General features: G+C 45.1%; 1 protein-coding gene across 4 annotated transcripts in view; it reads right to left on the bottom strand.

Moving 5' to 3' along the window:
* Nucleotides 1–21,873, bottom strand: part of TAX1BP1 (Tax1 binding protein 1) — a 160,157-nt gene that overhangs the window by 43,967 nt on the left and 94,317 nt on the right. For all 4 annotated transcript variants that reach the window (XM_077491348.1, XM_077491350.1, XM_077491349.1 and 1 more), the window contains exons 6-7: nt 19,917–20,065; nt 8,048–8,138 (exon numbers count right to left, since the gene is read on the bottom strand). In XM_077491348.1, coding sequence (XP_077347474.1) covers nt 8,048–8,138; nt 19,917–20,065 — 240 coding nt within the window. The remainder of the gene's footprint in view (nt 1–8,047; nt 8,139–19,916; nt 20,066–21,873) is intronic.

Raw genomic sequence — 21,873 nt, 5'->3', positions numbered from 1 at the left:
AATTAATCAGCATTGGCCGATTGTGCTGATGAAAAGGGATGATTATAGCAGGGCGACTTGCAAATGACTTCTGTAATAGAAGTACATGTTGCCACCTTTAGGAGAAGACTACGCATAACATGTTATGAAAAACACAGAACTTTTAGTACCGCCCAAGGGGCGGTCCCTTGGGTAACAACCCCCCAGCCTGCCATACAGCCCTCAGTACGTCAAGAAGCAGTATAACGTAAAGAAAATTAGGAGGGGCGGGTGCTGTGTCAGTCGGTGAATTACAGAGAAAAGGATTTTACGGTAAGTTGTTTATATTCACCAACTGACACAGCTCCTCTTTTAGCAACTAGGACATCCCCAAGCAGTGCCAAACGAGGGGTGGGAAAACAGCATAAAAACTTCATCCACCATGGCAAGTGGGAACTAGTATGAACTTTACCCACAAAACGACAGTGTATGGCAAAAACACCACAAAAACAAGGGCGCTCCTCAACAAAGAACCTACCTTCAAACCGCAAAAAAAAAAAAAACTGCGGAAACAAATGCAACAGTGCAGTAACTTAAAGGTACTGCGTTTTTACCCAAAAAAACAGGAAAAATTACATATGCAATTGCAACTATACAGCCGCCTCCAAAACTTTGCGGCCAAAACAGGCATCAGCAGATGCACTGACATTTCCCTTGTAGAATTTTGTAAATGTGTGGACAGACAACCAAGTCGCTGCTTTACACACTTGAGAGACAGACGCTTGATGTCAGAAGTCCCAAGACATTTCGATTGCCCTCGTGGAGTGGGCCATGACCAGAAAGGGGGGCACCTGCCCCTACAAGGCGCAGGCCTGTACTACGATCTGTCTGATCCACCTGGAAATGGTGGCTGACGAGACCGCTATGCCTTTCTTTGGACCATCCACCGAAACAAACAGGGAGTCTGACTTCCGGCAGAAAAGAAGGTTGCGGACGCAACACCGCCTTATCCTTGTGGATAACCAGATAGGGCGACTTGCAGGACAAGGCTGCCAGTTCCGAAACCCTCCTGGCCGATGTAATGGCCACTAGAGACCACTTTCTGGGAAAGAGTCAACAGAGGGTACTCTCTGATATTTTCAAATGGCGGTTTTTGCACCGCCGACAACACCAGATTCAGATCCCACGGGGGTAACGGTGGGCGCACTGGAGGAACTACATGTTGGACCCCTTAGACAAAAGTGCTCACTAGAGAGTAAGATGCCAGGGGTCACTGAAAAAAGACAGCCAAAGCAGATATTTGTTTTTTAATGGTGCTCAAAGCCAATTTCTTGTCTACTCCTTGCTGAAGAAACAGCAGGACCCTGGATATAGAAAAGGAGCGCGGATGCCATCCTTTCTCCTCACGCATGGAGATGTAGGCCTTCCAGGTACGATGATATCTTCAGAGAAGATTTCCGTGCTCACAGCATAGTTGGGATCACCGAGTACGAAAGACCCCGGTCATCCACACCTGGCTCTCAATAGCCATGCCGTTAAAACCAGCAATGGTAAAGCAGGATGGAGAATTGGACTTTGAGACAGAAGGTCTTCTTGTAACGGCAGTCACCATGGGGCGTCTGCCACCAGATGCACTAGGTCTGCATACCAGGGAAGCTTTTGGCCAATCTGGGGCAATCAGAATTACTGGAATCCCCTCCGTCTCCACTCTGCGGAGCAGATGTGGTAACAGCTTGAGCGGAGGAAAGGCATAGATCAGCTGGCACTGATCCCATGGAGCCACCAGCGCGTCTGCCCATGGATCTCTTGTCCTGGACACGAATCTGGGCACCTTCCGGTTGAGACGAGAGGCCAGAAGATCCACGTCTGGTGTGCCCCACCGCAGGCAGAGTAGCCTGAACCCCTTCAGATGCAACGCCCATTCTCCTGGATCCAGCATCTGGCGACTTAGTGTCCGCCTGCCAGTTCTCCACTCCCGGGATGGATGTAAATGGCCGACAAAGTCGGTACATGTCGCTCTGCCCACTGAAGTATGTGAGCGACCTCCCGTGCGGCGGCCAAGCTTCTTGTTCCCCCTTGGTGATTGACGTATGCACCAGCCATGGCATTGTCTGACTGGATTCTGATCGGACGCCCTCACAGTCTTATTGACCATGTGGAGAGGCATAGCCTGATCGCTCTCAGGTCGAGCAGATTGATCGGCAACTTGGATTCCTCCACCGACCAGAGGCCCTGGGTCGACTGAACTCCTATCACTCCACCCCAGCTGGTTAGGCTGGCATCCGTTGTGATCACTGTCCACTTCAGAGGTAGAACGACTTCCCGGACCGAAGTGCCGGGGACCTCAGCCACCAGAGCAGGGAATCCATGACTAACTGGCTCACCTGAATCTGCCGATCCAGGGATAACAAAGATTTGTCCCATTTTGCCAAAATCTCCTTCTGCAGAACTCTGGTGTGAAACTGGGCATACAGTACTGCCTTGAAGGAGGCCACCACGAGTCCCAGAACTCACATGCAGAAGCGTCGTGGTGACCACCTGCGGTTCATCAACAGTTTTACTGCAGCTTGTCTGAAGGGAGAAACACTCTTGCTTCCATGGAGTCCAGCAGTAAGCCTAGGTACTCCAAATGCTGAGTCGGTACAATCACCGACTTCTTTAGATTCAACAGCCACCCAAATTCCTGCAGGGTCTGCATGGTGATCGCCACATCTTTCTCGAACTCTGAGGAGGAAGATGCTCTCAGGAGGAGATTGTCTAGGTATGCTATGATCACGATCCCGCAGCAACGCCAAAACAGGAGATAAAACCTTGGTAAAGACTCGGGGGGCTGATGCCAAACCAAAAGGGCGAGCCACAAACTGGTCGTGGGCTTCCCTGACTGCAAATCGCAGAAATCGCTGATGCCGAAGGCATATAGGTATGTGCAGGTACGCATCCTGGATGTCCAAGGACGCCAGGGAGTCCCCTTGATGGAGTGCGACTACTGAGCGAACCGATTCCATTCTGAACCTCTGTACTTTTACAAAGTAATTGAGGGCTTTTAGGTCCAAGATTGGACATACCCCTTCCTTTTTGGGCACTACAAACAGGTTTGAGTAGAACCCCTGGAAACGTTCCGATTACAGAACAGGTACCGTCACCCCGCGACTCAGCAGGTCCCTTACCGCCCCCTAATAGGGCCTCCCAGCGTTCCGGGAGTACAGGTATGCTGGAGGGGAAGAATCTGTTTTGCAACCAAGATAGGAACTCTATCTTGTAGCCTGAGGAAATCAGATCGCAGACCCATTGGTCGGACAGGCGAGAGGCCCACCGGGCTGAAAACTCCCAAATGTGACCCTCCACTCGTGTTATGGGTGGGGGCCAACCTTCATCCTAGCTAGCACTTCTGATTGCAGGCTTACGGTTCCATGGACACTTTGGGCTATCAGAGGTCATCCTGTCAGGTTGGGGGAGCTTGGTCGAAGCCCGGGGCGGATGACAAAGCTGTTTGTGAGCGGAGAATGAGGGCCCTTGCCTATGGCGTGGCTCCTTAGCCTTCCTGACCTGTGGGAGTAGTGTACTCTTATCACCTGTGGCATTTTTAATAATGTCTTTCAAAGAGGCTCCAAAGAGCCAGTCACCAAGGAAGGGAAGATCCGTCAGGGCTTTCTTGGATGCCTGGTCAGCAGACCAGCATTTTAACCAAATCAGGCGCCTCAGTACCACTGCTGACACTGAAGCCCTGGATAACAGGGAAAGAGTTTTCCAGGGCCACGTCACAAACGTACTTAAGGCCTTGCACTAGTTGGTCTGCTAGTTCCACGCAGACAGGAGAAGCCTGTTCCCCAATTCAGGGTGCAAAAGTTTTGCCCACTCAGTCAGCGTCTGTGACACAAGTGCGGATGCCAGTACTGGTCGCATGGTTGACCCCACAACCGTAAACAAGGAATGAGCCACTGCCTCGGCCTTCCTATCTGTCGGATCCTTAAATGCAGCAGTCTCCGCTACCGGGATCGTGGTTACTTTATTTAACCTGGATACTGGGGGGTCCACGACCGGAGGTGCCGACCACTTCTTGAGAAGGCTTTCCTCAAAAGGGTAATGCACCGCCATGTATTTGGAGACCAATAAGGTCAGTTGCGGTCGACCCCATTCCTTGTAAATTAACTTGCCAAAATAAGTCAGATACGGGAACACCTTAGGTGAATGGGCTGGCTTACGGGACCCAGAAAGGGACCGCTACATCAGCAGAGGGATCTGCTAGCTCCTGAATCTTCAGGATATCACGCACAGCTGTGATAAGTGCTCCAACAAGAGCTTTATCGCGCACGGATCCGTACTCCTCCTCACCGTCCGAACGGTCCTGGTCAGCATCATCTGAAACGACAGGGCAGGGGCTGCTTTTTAGCACTTTTGCGCCCACGCACCGCCTCCATCCTGATAACGAACGAATTGAGGACCGCCAACAAAGCGTCCAGGGGCACTGCGCATTCTGCAGGCAAAACGGTTGCAATTGCCTGGATTTTGGGGGAAGAAACACCAGTTTCTGAAGCCATGCTGACCCTACCCTGTCTGCCACCTGAAGGGGACTTAGGACAGTGATGGTCTCACCCTCCTAACTGCTGCTGACTGAGGGGCTCTTTCCCGCAGGACTCACCACCTTGACTGGTTCTGCACTGTTCAGCAAGTAGTCCCTGTGTTCTCTGTCAGCTCCCAGGTGCAGAGGAATTCCCACTGTGTCATCCAAAGCTGCTGCTTATGGCGCTGAAAACGATCTGCAATGTGCTCAGGCTCAAAGAAAATGGCCGCCAAGCATCCAGCATAAGGACATAAAGCACTGGGAAAATGGCTGCCGGACTACAGGAAAGCATGCTGCTCCTAAAGACTGATGGAAAGAAGAGTTAGAGGAAGAAATGGCCACCGGTGTCCATTATAAAGGACAAAATCACAGGGAAATTGGCCGCCAGTTACAGGAGAGCATGCTGTTCCTTGCCCTCACCTAAGATGGCCGCTGAACACTGAAAACATGAGGAACAGTGGCAGAAAATGGCGGTGATCAGCGCTGCAGCGATTAGACACAGCCTCAACAGACACCCCCAGGGAGAGGAAAAAAAACACACCTCAGGGCACAGCCAGCCAGCGCAGCCACCCCCCAAGGTGAGAGCCCCCCCGGAGAGCCCCTATACATGACACACACACCGCTCATCAGCCACATGCCGCATCCCCCACAGGGAGAGGGGGAGGGAAGATATTGACAAGGAGAGAATAGAGGGAGATGAGGGACGCCCGAATCGACCTCCCAGGGAATGCCCAGCTGCTCAGCCCCACCGTGGCAGGGAGAGCTTACTTACCAGTCCTGAAGAGCTGGGAGACATTCCATCACAGACCCGCTCCTCGATCAGTACAGGGGTGGCTGTGATGCAGACATCAGTAGCCCTGTCATATGTGCGCCCAAGAGCATAAAAGCTCACCGACCACCTCTGAAGCTGAGGTATGTCGTGGCCGGCCCAGCTCGTAGCTCTGACCTGCACATGCTCACTGGCCAGGCTGGGGAGACTACAAGGATAAGACTATCCAGCCTGTCACCCAGCCAGCTGTTGATAGCAGATCACAGGATCTTTCATCTTAAGCAAAAGCAAAGCTTCTGCAGAAAAAACACGGACCGATAGGCCGTCTGGGTTCCTAGGTCCTTCACTAGGCAAAATAAAACTGAGGGCTGCATGGCATGGTGGAGGGCTGTTACCTAAGGGACCACCCCTTGGGCGGAACTAAAAGTTCTGTGTTTTTCATAACATGTAATGCCTAGTCTTCTCCTAAAAGTGGCGTAACAACCCAATGGCTAAGATAGGAGCTGTGTCAGTCGGTGAATATAAGAGAATATCTATGGATTTTGTTGTCAGAATTTCTGATCGTGTGTACGGGGCATAACCCTAACCATAACACCCTAACCCTTACCATAACCCTAAACTTGTTCTTCAAGGGGAAATCTCTAACCACAACCCCCTAAACCTAAAAGGAAACACTAACCCTAACCCTAAATTTCATACAACTATGTTTGATCAAGTCAGGGGTGAAGCTCAATGGTGGGGTCATCTGGTTGAAATCTAACAACGTATAGATCAAATTCCAATTATACTTTGGCTAACAGAAATGCTAGTGGTGTATAGGATTGGATCATGCTCATTATATAAAAGGTCTATGAAGCATAGCAAGCAATTACAAGTTTTTAAAACATTTTTTTGTGTTTTTTCATAATTTGCTATCATTTTTAAGTTTTGTAATGTTAAAAAATAGGGCACCTATAAAAACGCTTATAAACGAAATTGTGGCAAAACGCCGGTATCGCGTGTTTAGCGTCTGAAACGTTGGAAATTTTGGCATCTGAACTCATCATTTTGCCTTCGAAGAAAAGCCTATAAACACCATCAAACAAACCTGTGTACATGTACACATAAGAGAACATTGGATGAGTTCATTGGAAGCTGAAAAAAGCAGCCCCCTGCCTCTGAACGTCCATTTACCAGCAGCAGTGTACATGAGGCCTTAGAGATGCAGACAAGTTAAAGGAGAAGGATTTAAATGTGAAATTTCTAAGAGGTCATGTCTTTTCCTTGGCCTGCTATACACAAATAATTTTCAACTATGAAAGAAATCTTCTTACAATAGTAGTAGCATACCACGTTTTGCAAACTGTGCTCCAGTAAGCACTATACGGTGAAACAGGCGGGCACAGATAAAACACTATAAAAGGATGTCAAGTACTGAAATGCAATTTAGCATGACTGCCTAATGCAAGAAAAGTGGATAAAAGCAGGGCTCAAAATGTCAAGCCTTGAGCTATTAGCCAGGCCTCAATGGTTACTATCCACCCGTTGCCCCACCCAACCTCTACCCTGCCCCTAATTCCCCCCTTAACACACCTTCATAAATTATCTCATGAAATGACACTTAAATGTTTTATGCAGAATTAAGTTATAAAAATAATTAACAACTTTATCAGTGCTGATCAGTGCAGCCTACCTGTATCCATCAATGCCGCTTCACCTGTGCCCAACAATGCAGCCTCACCTGTGCCCACCAATGCAGCCTATCTGTATCCAACAATTCAGCTTCACCTGTGTCCATCAATGCAGCCTGTGTGCATCAATGCAACCCAACGGTGCCCAACAATGCAGCCTAACTGTGCCCAACAATGCAGCCTTACTGTGCCCAACAATGTAGCCTGTGAAGGGGAAGAGAGGAGAGGAAGAGGATTGCCGGCCGGATCATCAGAGCGCTGAGGAACATCACTGTAACAGCTTTCATTTCAATTGCTGTGTGTTCCCTGTGCTCGCCGTTACATAGAGCCCCTCCTCCTGGCCCGGGAACATTGATATACATCACACGTCCTGGGATTGGACAGGTGTGCTGTCTATCAAAGAACCCGGGCCAGGAGGCGGGGCCGTTTGTGACAGCAAGTGCGGGGAACACACAGCAATTGAAATGAAAGCTGCTACAGCAATGTTCCACGCTCTGATGATCAGGCCGGCTCTCTCTTCTCTCTGGGCGATCAATGGGAGAATGGCTCCCATTCAGCCCCGCATGCCAGCAGTGCACGACTCCCTCTCCCAGGCAGCCCACGCTCGCTATGCCCTCATTTTACACTCGCAGAACGCGAGCAGAAAATTTGAGGGCTGGATTAAAGAGTGCTTGGATGTATTTTGTTATCTGAATTGGTCCTTCCTACAAAACAGTATCTTGCTTTTCAGATAAGTTTAAAAGAGAATGAGAAATACAAAAGAATCATATATAAATCTCAGTAACTCAAACATACTGCCTAGGATTCCATTTATACGTATGTGATTGACTGGGAAAAACTAAACAGCAATGATGAAATGTCTAGCTGTAGGGGGGTTTAAAATAGCATCTTTCCATTGATGGGTACAGTTGCTGTACACTGAACCTGATCATTTGGCTGGCATTCTTAAGATAGTATTCCCAGAAGACATTCTTACAACTCTAGAAATTCACAAGTTACATCATGCCCTCTAATATACAAGTCAGATGTGTGCGACTATGTCCTGCAGATGTCAACCACATACAGAATGGCAAATATCACATGTTTTACCTTATACAATTCCTTTTCATCCTTTTCATTCTTTACTTGAAACTCCAACTGCTCTCTTTCTGGTTTCATTTTTTTCAGTTTATCTTTCAGGCTGAAAATAAAAATATGTATTATTAAAGCGTAACTCCACTTTTGTAGACAAAAAAAAAACATTCCCATGACAATTTTGTTGTAAGGGATGCTTGAAATCTGACTTTTATCTTAGGCAGACTTCTGGGAAATTGGTGAGCCAATTACACAAGCGGAAAATTATGTTTCTGGGGGGCATTCTATACACACTGTGTGCAGAACAACTCCAGGTAGCCATATTGCATTTGCAGAAAATTACAGAGCTGCAGATTGAAAAGGAAAGGTCATTTTTATTAACATTCAACTATAATAGAACTTGTTTCGCAATTGTATACATTTGATAATTTTTTTGTTATTTGGTATTTTTCCTCCCCACAAAAGTAGAGTTTGTGTGTGTGTGTGTGTGTGTGTGTGTGTGTGTGTGTGTCCATCCATTCCCCATATTACTGTACATTGTTATTCGGTAAGAAACACATCTAAAAGGTTGACACAACCAATTATGGGAGGGAATTCCACATCCTTACCACTCTAACAGTAAAGAACCCTTGATGCAGTATAAAATGGAACCACCTCTCCCCCCACTTCATTGTGTGGCCGCATGCCTTCTTTACAGAGCTTGGTTTAAATAGTTTCCTCCCAATGCAAGTCACCATTTAAACATTTTGTATATTGCAATCATATACCGTCTAAATGTGGAACTTTATTTTAAAAAAAATAAATAAAATAAAAAAGATAAAAATGGGCAAACTGCCACGATTTTTAACGCAGAGGAGACAGTCTCTTCTGTATTAAAGTTACTTGCCTGCAGGTCTGCCCCTGTACAGTAAGGTGCACACACGCAGCTCACTATACAAGTCCGAAAAAGCCGGGATGAAAGAACTCCTACACATGCACAGGAGTGATGTCATCTCAGCCAGTCAAATGAAAGTGGCTGTCAATCGATAGCCGGAAACCAGCCGCCTGCAGATGTCAGTGAGCGGCAGGGAGCACCGAGATGCCAAATAGCTGTAGTGAAGGTGAGCAAAGTTGAGCTTTAAGCATCGCTTAATGTCTGTAGTCATTCCTCATTCCACTAAGGTCCTCTGGCCCCCTAATGGCTTTGTTGCCCTTCTCTAGACTCTCCAATTCAAGTACATCCTTCCTGGGGACCAGTGACCAATACTAAACCAACATACTCAAGATGTGGTCAAACCAGTTTTGTAAAGTGGCAGAATTATAGGTTCATCTCTTGAGTAAATACTCTTTTTAATACATAACAGTCCGTTAGCCTTGCTTGCTGCAGCTTGACACTGCATGCCATTAGTCTGTCATCTACTGGGACCCCAAGATCTTTTTCCATCCAGAGGTTCTCCCCCAACGAGTAACCTGCATGCATATTTCTAGCTCCAAGTGCATTACTTTACATTTTTACATTTTAAACTGTATCTGCCATTTAGATGCCCATCCCTCTATTTTAGCTAGGTCCTCTTGTAAAGTTGCTATATCCAGTTTAGAGTTTATTGCCCTGCTTAGCTTTGTGTTATCAGCAAACACTGGAATTAAACTATTTATTCCAACCTCTATATCGTTTATGAACAAGTTAAACAGAACAGGTCTCAGGATAGAGCCCTGGGGAACATCGCTGACAAATGTAGACCATTCAGAATGTGCCATTAATTACCCCAGTCCAATCCAGTTTTCTATCCAGGTACATGCAATATTATGTATGCATAGTTGCATCACTTAGCCTTGTTTCCACATCCTATGCACTCTGGAGTGCAGAAAAATGGCAGCAGGTGCTTTGGACTGAGGGGTCAAAATGTAAAATATCTGGCTACAGCAGGAGGCAGTTTGCTTGTGAAGGGCTGGAGGGCGGTACAATAATGAGTGTCTGCAGGCAACAGTGACGCATGGTGGAGGTTCTTTGCAGGTTTGGGGCTGCATTTCTGCAAATAGACTTGGAGATTTGGTCAGGTTCAATGGTGTTCTCAATGCTGAGGAATACAGGTAGATACTTATCCAGCATGTCATTCCATCAGGAAGGAGTGTGATTGGCCCCAAATGTATTCTGCAGCAAGACAATGACCCCAAACATGCAACCAATGACATTAAGAATCATCTTTAGCGTAAAGAAAAAGGAGTCCTGGAAGTGATGGATTGGCCCCCACATAGCCCTGATCTCAACATCAAGTCTGTCTGGGATTACATGAACAGACAGAATGATTTGAGGCAGCCTACAGCCACAGAAGATCTGTGGTTGGTTCTCCAAGATGTATGGAACAACCTACCTGCCGAGTTGCTCCAAAAACTGTGTGCAAGTGTACCTAGAAGAATTGATGCTGTCTTGAAGGCAAAGAGTGGCCACACCAAATATTGATTTGATTTGGATGTCTCTTCTGTTCATTTACTTTCCATTGTGTTAATTGATAAAAATAAACTATTAAAGTGGTTGTAAACCCTTACAAACTACTTTGACCTACAGGTAAGCCTAGATGAAGGCTTACCTGTAGGTCCAAGAAATATCTCCTAAACCTACACGGTTTAGGAGATATTTGGCAAAACACAGACACCGCTGCGGCGATATGCTGCGAGTGGCGGCTGTCGTGCGCACTGCACGGGAGTGACGTAATCACGGCTTCGTCGAATGACAGCACCGTAGCAGTGAGACCCACCAAGAAGATGGAGGCTCCGTACACAAGGGGACAGCGGTGACTTCACTGGCTCCTGTGTCAGGTAAGTGACACATAATGGACTACTATGCGATGCATAGTAGTCCATTATGCTTTACCTTTGCAGGGAATCAAAGAGGAAGTAAACCCATCAGGGTTTACTTCCTCTTTAACACTTCTATTCCTATAAGTATTCTTAACTTACAGCATTTTTTTCACACCTGCCTAAACCTTTTGCACAGTACTGTAGTTCAGGGGCCAATATTACAGCTAGCAGAGTGACACCAGTGATCTATTTAGCTATCTTTACAGTAGTTGTAAAGGCTCAAAGTTGTTTTGCCTTCATGCATGAAGGTAAACAACCTTCCGCGTGCTGCTCCCTCCACAGCCCCTCCCTTATACTCACCTGAGCCCCCTCTTGATCCAGTGATGTGCATGGGAGTCTCGGCTGTCCCTGGTCACTCTCTCCTCATTGGCTGAGACATAGCAGCAGGAGTCATTAGCTCCCATTGCTGTCAATCACAGCCAGTGAGCCAATGAGGAGAGAGTGGGTGGGGGGGGGGGGATTGGGGTAAAGCCGGGGCTCTGTGTGTCTTATGGACGCATAGAGGGGGGCATGGGAGCAAGCGAGCAAGCATTCGGTTTGGTATTGGGAGCACTGGTCTAGGGGGAGGGGCCAGGAGTGACGGAGAGCGAACTGAGAAGAAGAGGGTCTTCTCTGTACAAAACCACTGCACAGAGCAGGTATGACATGTTTGTTATTTAAAAACAAAACAAAAAAAACCTTTAACCGCTTGCCGACCGCCTCATGCCGACGTCGGCAGAAGGGCTCATACAAGCAAACTAACATACCTGTAGGTGGCCCTTTAAGAGGCGGCCAGCACGTGCGCCCGTGGCAAGCTCCGTGAGTTGGGTCGCGAGTCCCAGAGATACCTGCGATCGCCTCACGGTGAGGAAGAACGGGGAGATGCTAATGTAAACAAGCATCTTCCCGTTCTGCCTAGTGACAGTGTCACTAATCTCTTCTCCCTGTGATTGGGAGCAGAGATCAGTGACATGTCACACATAGCCACGGCCCCCACAGTTAGAAACACTACCCAGGGCATCTTTAACCCATACATTGCCCCCTAGTGGTTAACCCCTTCACTGCCAGTGTCATTTACACAGGAATCAGTGCATTTGTATAGCATTGGATTGCTGTATAAATGACAATGGTCCCAAAAATGTATCAAAAATGTCCGATGTGTCCGCCATAATGTCGCAGTCATGATAAAAATCATAGATCGCCATTACTAGTAAAAAAAAAAAAATGAATTAATAAAATGAATAAAAATGCCATAAAACTATCCCCTATTTTGTAAACGCTATAACTTTTGCGATTTTTTTTCACCAAAAATATGTAGAATACATATTGGCCTAAACTGAAGAAAAAAACGTTATTTTTATATATTTTTGGGGGATATTTATTATAGTAATAAAATGTAAATGTTGCTTTTTTTTTTTTGTTTATAGCGGAAAAAAAAAACAACAACAAAAAAACCGCAGGGGTGATCAAATACCACCTAAAGAAAACTATTTGTGGGAAAAAAAGTACGTCAATTTTGTTTGAGAGCCACGTTGCACGACCGCGCAATTGCAAAGTGACGCAGTGCCGAATCGCAAAAAGTGCTCTGGTCAGGAAGGGGGTAAATTCTTCCGGGCTGAAGTGGTTAATCGTTTTAAAGCAGAGCTCCACCAATATAAAATTCAGCAGCTACAAAAAGTGTAGCTGCTGTCCTTTATTAATCGAACACTCACCTATCCAACGGTCCAGCGATGCGGGCGAACAAAGCCCCGCTCCTCTCCCTCTCTGCGGCACCGGCATTGTCGCTGTGGGCGTACGGCTGTGGCTTCACAGCCGGGCACACACTGCGCATGCGTGAGCCGTGCTGCGCACTGTGACTGGCTGGGCAATCATCTGGGACCTGTGACATGTCGAAGATAATTGCCAAGAGGGAGGGGGGGAGAGGTGAACTTCCTACCGGCACCACGGTTCCCAGGAGGAAGTGGAAACTGGATCCCTCTAAAAAGAGGGTATTCGCTCCCCCCCCCCCCCAAGTTCAATTTTTGGGTGGAACTCTGCTTTAAGTATGGCATTCTGATCACCACTGCAAGGTATCATTCTTCCTGTTGACCACCAATCAGAGGTGCATTGTTTACTTTTCACATGGCTCCACATTGTACACTATGCTACATATTCCATTGTATAGTGTCTGTTGTCTCCACTTAGACCCACTGGTCAGCAGATTGCAATTATGGTCATAAACCCTTCTATACTAATGCTGGCCAGAGAGCATTCATTTATGTCAGTAAAGGCTGGGTGGACATAAAGCAAAGATTTTTTTTTTTTTAAAGTAAAAAAAACAATTCAGATTTAAAATTAAAAAAAAAAAATCGATTTTCTTTTCTTATTTAAAATTGATTTTTATTAAATTTATTTTAATAAAATGTTTTTGAAGTAAAAACTATCTAAAGATAGTTTTCTATTTAAGATACATTAATAATTTAGTTTATTCAGCATGAAATGGAGCTTAGTTATGTAGCATTAGGCTGTATATTCTGCAATATTTACAGTTTTAGTAAACTCATTCAATGAATCCAAGCTCTACAAGTTGAGATAGCATGCACTGCATTAATGCATTTACACAATTTTACAGTAAGCATGAGATAGAACAACGTCCGGGGGGCATGTTCTGGCAATGGAGGAGTGAGGGAGGATGTGTGTCACCGCTGCTGCATTTAATCACCGCTACAAGGGGGATTTTCACACCAGACAACTCTTGCTTTGTCCCAGACAAATCGGCTGTCCTTGCAACCACCGAGGACTGATTGCACGAGACAGGGGCAGCTGGAATCGTTATTCCCCTGGACCTGCGGGCAGAGCCACAAGGCTTCCAAGATGTAAGTAAGCTCTTGAGCTTTGACGCCCTCGCAAGCTAGACAAAACGGTTCAGGAATGGACTTTTGAAGACAACTTTATCATCACTTTTTTGAGATACATAGCCGCTCAATCAGAGATCTTTCCTTCCTCACACCATTTGAGTGCCTTTTTGTAGATGAAAACCCAATACCTCATATGGTATCTGAACTATACCCACTACTGGGCTCCACCACACACGAATCGAAGCCTACTTATATTTGGGTGTGGGAAAGGGACTTGGGGCGGGAACTTACCGAAACCCAGTTAACCCACTTGTATTAGCTGACCCACTCATGCTCTATTGACTCTAAAACCCAGGAAACTAACTATATGATAATGTTCCGCTGGTACCGGGTCCCAACAGACTTGGCACGTATTTATCCCTCCAGGTCTGAGCTATATAGCTGTGGACACAGGGGTACACTTCTCCATATATAGTGGGAATGCCCCGTAATTAGGCCTTTTTGGGAAGATATCAAGGGCCAAATAAAAGACATACTAGGGCTAAATGTTCCTCTATGCCCGATTCACTTCCTCCTGCACATCCATAGGATTCCAATCAGCCAATACAAAAAGAGCAAATTGCCTCATTTACTGAATGCGAAACGGCGCTTGCTTCCTATTTACTGGAAGCAGCCCAGAGTTCCTACCCAGGAGAAGTGGATCAGCAGGGTGAATGACATCCGGGAAGCGGAAAAATGGATAGCAACTTGTAGGGGTTCTCGAGACCACTTTGTTGGTGTCTGGACACCCTGGACAGAATACGTTTCTGACCTTAGACACATGCCCTCTAGCCTAGACAGAGCTCTGTTAGAGATGGGAGAACCATCCCTTAAAACCCAAATGCCACCAGGAACCTAGGGGGCAAGGGTCACTCCTCGGTGCAAGACAAAACTCAGGGTTCCAATAGGTCACATATTCCAATCAAGAACGGAGTGCTTGGTGTAGGCATGAAAAAGGCTTATCACAAGACTTGGTATGATTTGGTTGTCTCCTCTTTCTCTCTTTTCTCTACTATACCTTTCAGAAATTGTATACATCCCCTGTTACGTGGATGGTGGTTTATGTATTGTACACCATGCTGTTGATGGACATAGGGCCCAATGCCTCATTGCTGGAGGGGAGGACCCCTCCCTCGAGAGTGGCACTGTTTCTCCCCTTGAGCTTTTATCAGGGAAGTAATTTGGATCAAGCTCACCATCTCCCTGTGCCAAGACGCACACAAATTTGCCATGGATCGGCGCTCTGGCACACGCACATTCGCGGCCCTACTGAGCGGCGCGCGCACAAGCACACGCATAGCGCAAATTCCCTGACCAGCCTATAAAAGGAGCCTTAGCAGACAGACAAGTTGCTGGTTTGTCTCAGCTCACCTGTGTTCCTCTGCTTCCTGTTCCTGTTTACCACTTCCTGTTGTGACCTGGATTGCCTGAAGACTACACTGATTCTCCCCTGACCTGACCCCTGGCTTGTTTAACGGACTTCCTGCTCTTAACCTTGCTGGCTCCCAGACTGATACCTTGTTTGACCCTCAGCCCGCCTCCGGATTATCCCGTCTGCTGCACTTAGCCTTGCTGGCTCCCGGACTGATATCTGTGTTTGACCCTCGGCCTGCCCCTGGATTATCTTCTGCACTCAGCCTTGCTGACTCCTGGACTGATTACTTGTGTTTGACCCTCGGCCTGTTTCTGCACTTTTCTTACCTGTTTTACAGACTTGCTTGCTACTTACCTTCTGGTCTGGTCCATCCTGCACGAGCCCTCTTCCAGACCTTCACACAAGTCAGGTATCCCGCTGGAGGCTTGTGCCTCTTGGTGCAACCCACTGCTTGCATCACCTCCAGGGGTGGTGTGTGCTGAGTCACAACAGCCACCGCTCTCTGCATCTTGGCCTCGATGAGTACCTCCTTGCTGATAGCTTTTAGCATTAGCTTCAGGCACCCCTGGCTCGTGTGCAGGGCAGGGGGGAGGTTAGTTGGAGGCCTTATTTGCCCCCCCCTTCCCCGGTACCTGTCGCTGGCTAGGTGCCTTATTTAACTGGGAACTTAATGGCACCCGCTGGCTTAGCGCCAGCTGGCGAGCTATCATGCAAAGGCTCTTTTATACCCATTTCTATATGCATACAAAATATGTTCACCGTGATTATTTCCAATGAGGCTTCCCTAAATCCGTAATGGGGACAGCCCTTCGCACAATATTCACCATGGCATTTCCTCTCTTTTCTTTATTTTCTTGTTTCGTTTGATTGCATGTGATGTATGTGATACATGCCCATTTGGGTTTGAGACTTTATTCAGATAGAAATGTTGGACATGACATGTCAATTGTCTTCTATAAATCAAGATTATACAAAAAAAAAAAAAAAAAAGAAGAACGTTCAGGAATATTCCTTTATCCCATGAACTGGTTCTGATATCATTGTTTTACTAACCTGACAGCTTATTATTCTGAATAGGAAATCTTCATTCTGTTTGCAAATATTAAATATTCTAACTACCAGCAAGAATGAGTCCTTGCATTTAAAGAGCACCTGTCATTTCAGATCTATCATGGCAGTGCCTGTTAGCGGGCATCCACTCATATGCTGCTGCCATGTCCATCACCTTGTTGTGTCACTGTCACATCACCAGCCCTCCTATTAAAGTGAATGGGACTGTCAGTGATTCAATAGCAGGTCAGAGGAGGAGGAGCCACTGTGGGACAGAAAACACAGTTGCTCTTTAAAAATTATGATTTAAATCAAGCTATTTTACTAGTGATTTAAATCATGATTTAAATAGACTAGATTTAAAGCAAATCCACCATGAGTTAAGGTATAGCAGATACTGTTATAGACATCTAACTAGAGGACTAGATTATACTTACCATGTGAATAAATTATTTAACCCACTGACACATAACAATAGTTCAAAAATCAGTTAGGCTTTAGATGCAAAGACTGTTGAGACCAAAGCTGTTTTGAAACAGGAACATTTACTGCATTCTGACTGCACTCTAGACACCAGCCAATGTCAACTGATATCAACAGTAACTAGAGCTGTCAGTACATGCCAACAGCGCCACATGATTCTCATATGCTTTATTACTATACTGGGGTCAGCTGGCAGTCACCGTCATAGTATACACTACATCAGTGATGCTGACCAGTCACTCAAGGATAGTCTGCCATAAAGATGTACTGAACACAGCGATCACAGGTATAAGTTCCCTTTCACACAGGTGTCATCTGTTCCATCACATTTTTGTCAAAGAAAAAACAGATTCAGGTTTACATCATTGTGCGCATCTGTCTTCACTTCAGTTTGAACGTTCCGTTTAGATCAGCCTGCATCCATATATTTTTTTTCTTCCAGAGACCAATCAGAGATGACAAATGTATACACAAAAAATGTTTCTTGGCTAAAAATGGACATAAACAGAATTACATCTGTTTACATCCATTTAAATCCACCTTAACAACTTGCAGCCTGACCACAGTATTTTTTTCTGAGAGTGGGCAGCAGCTACAGGCTCAGAAACGTACGGCTACGTCACTGAGAACACCTCCTGGGGTATCATGTAATCACTATGACCAACCATGGTGATCACATGATTACAATGTAAACAAAAAACAGTCATGCTTAGCTTCCATTCACAACTGTTTTCTTATTATTGCGATAGCTGTCACATGGTACCTGGCACCCTGTACCATGCGATTACCTGTAACCCAACACAGATCAGAGCTAAAACTATTGCTTAGAACGGTGATCATAACTATGGTGACACGAAACTACTTTGATGAGAAATGAGAGAGAGAGAGAGAGAGAGAGAGAGAGAGAGAGAGAGAGAGAGAGAGAAGAGAGGAGAGAGGAGAGAGAAGAGAGAAGAGAGGAGAGAGAAGAGAGAAGAGAGAAGAGAGAAGAGAGAAGAGAGAAGAGAGAAGAGAGAAGAGAGAAGAGAGGAGAGAGAGGAGAGAGAGGAGAGAGAGGAGAGAGAGGAGAGAGAGGAGAGAGAGGAGAGAGAGGAGAGAGAGGAGAGAGAGGAGAGAGAGGAGAGAGAGGAGAGAGAGGAGAGAGAGGAGAGAGAGGAGAGAGAGGAGAGAGAGGAGAGAGAGGAGAGAGAGGAGAGAGAGGAGAGAGAGGAGAGAGAGGAGAGAGAGGAGAGAGAGGAGAGAGAGGAGAGAGAGGAGAGAGAGGAGAGAGAGGAGAGAGAGGAGAGAGAGGAGAGAGAGGAGAGAGAGGAGAGAGAGGAGAGAGAGAGAGAGAGAGGAGAGAGAGGAGAGAGAGGAGAGAGAGGAGAGAGAGGAGAGAGAGGAGAGAGAGGAGAGAGAGGAGAGAGAGGAGAGAGAGGAGAGAGAGAGAGAGAGAGAGAGAGAGAGAGAGAGAGAGAGAGAGAGAGAGAGAGAGAGAGAGAGAGAGAGAGAGAGAGAGAGAGAGAGAGAGAGATTTTACCACCTAAGGACTGAGCCTCTTTCTGAGATTTGGTGTTTACAAGTTAAAAACATTTTATTTATTTTTTTGCTAGAAAATTACTTAGAACCCCCAGACATTATATATTTTTTTCTAACACCCTAGAGAATAAAATGGTGGTCGTTGCAATACTTTCTATCACACAATATTTGCGCAGTGGTCTTACAAGCGCACTTTTTTTGGGGAAAAAATTTTGCATTAAAAAATAAGACAGCAGTTAATTTAGCCCCCCCTTTTTTATATATTGTGTAAGATGATATTACGCCGAGTAAATTGACACCCAACATGTCACGCTTCAAAATTGCACCCACTCGTGGAATGGTGACAAACTTTTACCCTTAAAAATCTTCATAGGCAACGTTTAAAAAATTCTATGGGTCTAGGGCTAGAATTATTGCTCTCGCACGATCGCGGTGATACCTCACATTGAACACCGTTTTCATATGCAGGTGCTACTCACATATGCGTTCGGTTCTGCATGCGGGGCACATTAAAAAAGTTTTTATTTTTTCTTCTTAATTTATTTTACTTTTACACTGTTCATAAAAAAAAAAAAAAAAATGGTGTCACTTTTATTCCTAATACAAGGAATGTAAACATCCCTCAAAAAGACCTCAGATCTTATATTTACACTAAAATGCAATAAAAATAAAAAAAGTCCCTTTAAGAGCTATGGGCGGAAGTGATGTTTTTGGGTGGGGGCCATCTTCCCCTCACTCATCTCCATACCAAACAGGCAAAATGACCTGATCGCCGGAGAGTGGCGGGGGGGGGGCCTCTCCCACCACTGATAAAAGTGATATTGCGGTGAATCCGCCACAGAGACCACTTTTATCTGAACCGGCCTGCTCACTGAAGAAGAAGATACCAGGGTTATGGTAGCTAGCTGCTGTCATAACTATATCCCTCTTCAAAGTGCCGACATATATCGTTGTGAGCCAGGCAGGAAATGGTTAACATACTGTCACCAATCAGTATCACCATTATACCAGTCATATGATGATGCTGTACTGCATTGGTTACAGTAAGTAAAAAAGAAAAAAAAAGTATTTTCTAAAAAAAATTGTGGCAGAAAAAAAAAAATTATAAAAAAAACTCGCTATGCCTCTTACTAAATACCTTGGACTTTTTACTTTGCAAAAAGGGTAATTTAGGGGGTATTCATACTGTCCTGGTATTTTAGGGCCTCAAGGAACGAGAGGAATGAGGCCGACAGTACATCAGAATTGATCAGTTTTCAAATAAATATATAAATATATATATATATATATATATATATATATATATATATATATATATATATATATATATATATATATATATATATATATACACACACACCATAGTTTGTAGACCCTAACTTTCACACAGACTAAAGAATATTCACTAATTTGGGTTCATTTTACCAAAGAAGAGTAGATTTTGGCCTATATTTATGAAGAAAGGTTATTTGTTTGCAAAATTTTATAACTATGAAAAAAAAAAATTGTTTGTTTTTTCACCTATATGTAGGCTGACGTAAATGGATGATCATACGTTTACATCTGCCCACCCATAGACAGGAATTGTGTTTCAGCCTGCATCTGTCTGAAAAACTGACAGACGGATCTAGACTGAACCCCCAGCGTGAAAGGGGCCTAAAAGTCAAGCTCCCTGCAGCAAGTACATATGATAACTTGGACGTAAATAAATAGGCAATTAGAAACCCAGGGGAACCCGAATACCACACTGCATTGTCAGCATTACCTGTCTAATTCAGTTTCTTTTTCTATGGCTTTCTGAGTCACAGATATCAGGTCTTCTTCGAGCTGTAGGATTTTTGAAGACATTTCATGACATGCTTTCTTCACTTCTTCACTTTCTGATTTAAGGATTTCAGATGCCTGGAGCATTCCCTGGTTGAAAAAAAACAAAATAAAACGGTCACTTCACTTCAATACATCTTTATGAAAAGATCAAGAGTCATCTAGGGGTCCATGGATAAAATATCTTTAGTAAGATGCCAAACCTAAAATTTTATTAGGTTATCCAAATACATTTTTTTTTTAATACAGTTTCACATTAGCTAAATTAAAGTCTAAAAGTTGGCAGCACAGTGGCGACGTGGTTAGCACTTCTGCCTAGCAGCACTAGGGTCACTGGTTCAAATGCCAACCATACTACCTGCCCGGAGTTTGAATGTTCTCCCTGTGCCTGCATGGGTTTCCTACAGGTACTTCGGTTCCCTCCCATACTAAAAAGACATGCTGGTAGGTTAAATGGATCCTGTCTAAATTGTCCCTAGTATATGAATAAATATGAGTTAGGAACCTTAGATTGCAAGCTCCTTGAAGGCAGGGACTAATGTGAATGTGCTATATACAGTATACGTAAAGCTCTGCGTAAATTGACAGCGCTATATAAGTACCTGTAATAAATAAATAAGTGTAAAATATGAACAAGATGCCTGAACCCTGTCTTGATATCAGCCTTCTGTTATCTTCTGCAAGACAGCACTGAGACTGGGAGGGGTGGGGCAACAACAGCAGTCAATCATGCTTTGCTGCAAGTGCTGACCAGGAATATGTTGATGAGTTGTCAATGTATCCACTCAGAAAGCTGCAAGAAGGAAGTGACACCACTTTAGTCTTTAACTCTAATGCTGCGTACACACAACTGGCAGAAAAGGTCAGATGGAATCATTTCCTCGGATATTCCGATCATGTGTGTGGGCTTTATCAGACTTTTTATTTTCAAAAACTCTGATGGACCAAGAAATAGAACATGTTTTAAATCTTTCCAACGGAATCAATTCCTATCGGGAAAACCGTTCGTCTGTGTGCTATTCCAAAGGACCAAATACGACGCAAGGGCAGCTATTGGCTACTGGATATTGAACTTTATTTTCTAGTCCCGCCGTATGTCATCGCGTTCTACTGGTGTGATCGTGTGTAGTCAAGTCCGTTTCAGCGGAACTCCGTCAGTTTATTCCGGCGGAAAGTCCGGTCTTGTGCAGCACGCAGCATAACAGAGAATGTGGCATCACCCTCTCATCTGTGTTGCCTTGCAGCGGGTGTATAAATCACGCAAGTGGCTGCACGGAATTACAAATCCTTACACATTCTAAGCATGTAGCAATTTGTCTGGATTTCTCCTTTAACTCCCCTACTTTCAATGCTCCAATTAACTTGTTTTTTTTTGGCATCTATGATAACAAAAAGCCCTTGTAAGACAGAAATCCAAGCTGCTAATGCCTGTGCATTTTGGCCACCACAAATTCCTTCACATTGGGAGGCCTGATTTGTGAGAGATTTTTGCCATTTAATTCATTACTATCTTTGACAAATAAAGTTCAGACATGTACTAACCACCATTGACATGGAGGGAATAAATATAAACAGTAACTCTAAAACAGCAATGGCGAACCACGGCACCTCATATGCTTTGGAACTAAATTTCCCATGATGCTCATCCACTCTGCAGTGTAGTTGAGAATCATGGGAAATGTAGTTCCAAAACATCTGGGGGTGCCAAGGTTCACCATCACTGCTTCTAGAGCCACATAAATGCATTATCACAATCCTCAAAACATAGAGGTAACTGTAGCGAGGTTTTCTTACCCAATTCAATGATTTGCTTAACCAACAGACCAACATATTACACTTGTATGTTTACAGCACGATGACAGACTCTGGATGCAAATGACTGGCTTAATAGACCATGC

The sequence above is a fragment of the Lithobates pipiens genome, unplaced genomic scaffold, assembly GCF_037356315.1.
Source record: "Lithobates pipiens isolate NorthernLeopardFrog02 unplaced genomic scaffold, aLitPip1_a1.2 Scaffold_19, whole genome shotgun sequence".
In the NCBI taxonomy this organism is placed as follows: domain Eukaryota; kingdom Metazoa; phylum Chordata; class Amphibia; order Anura; family Ranidae; genus Lithobates; species Lithobates pipiens.
This window is presented reverse-complemented; position numbering and strand designations above follow the sequence as displayed.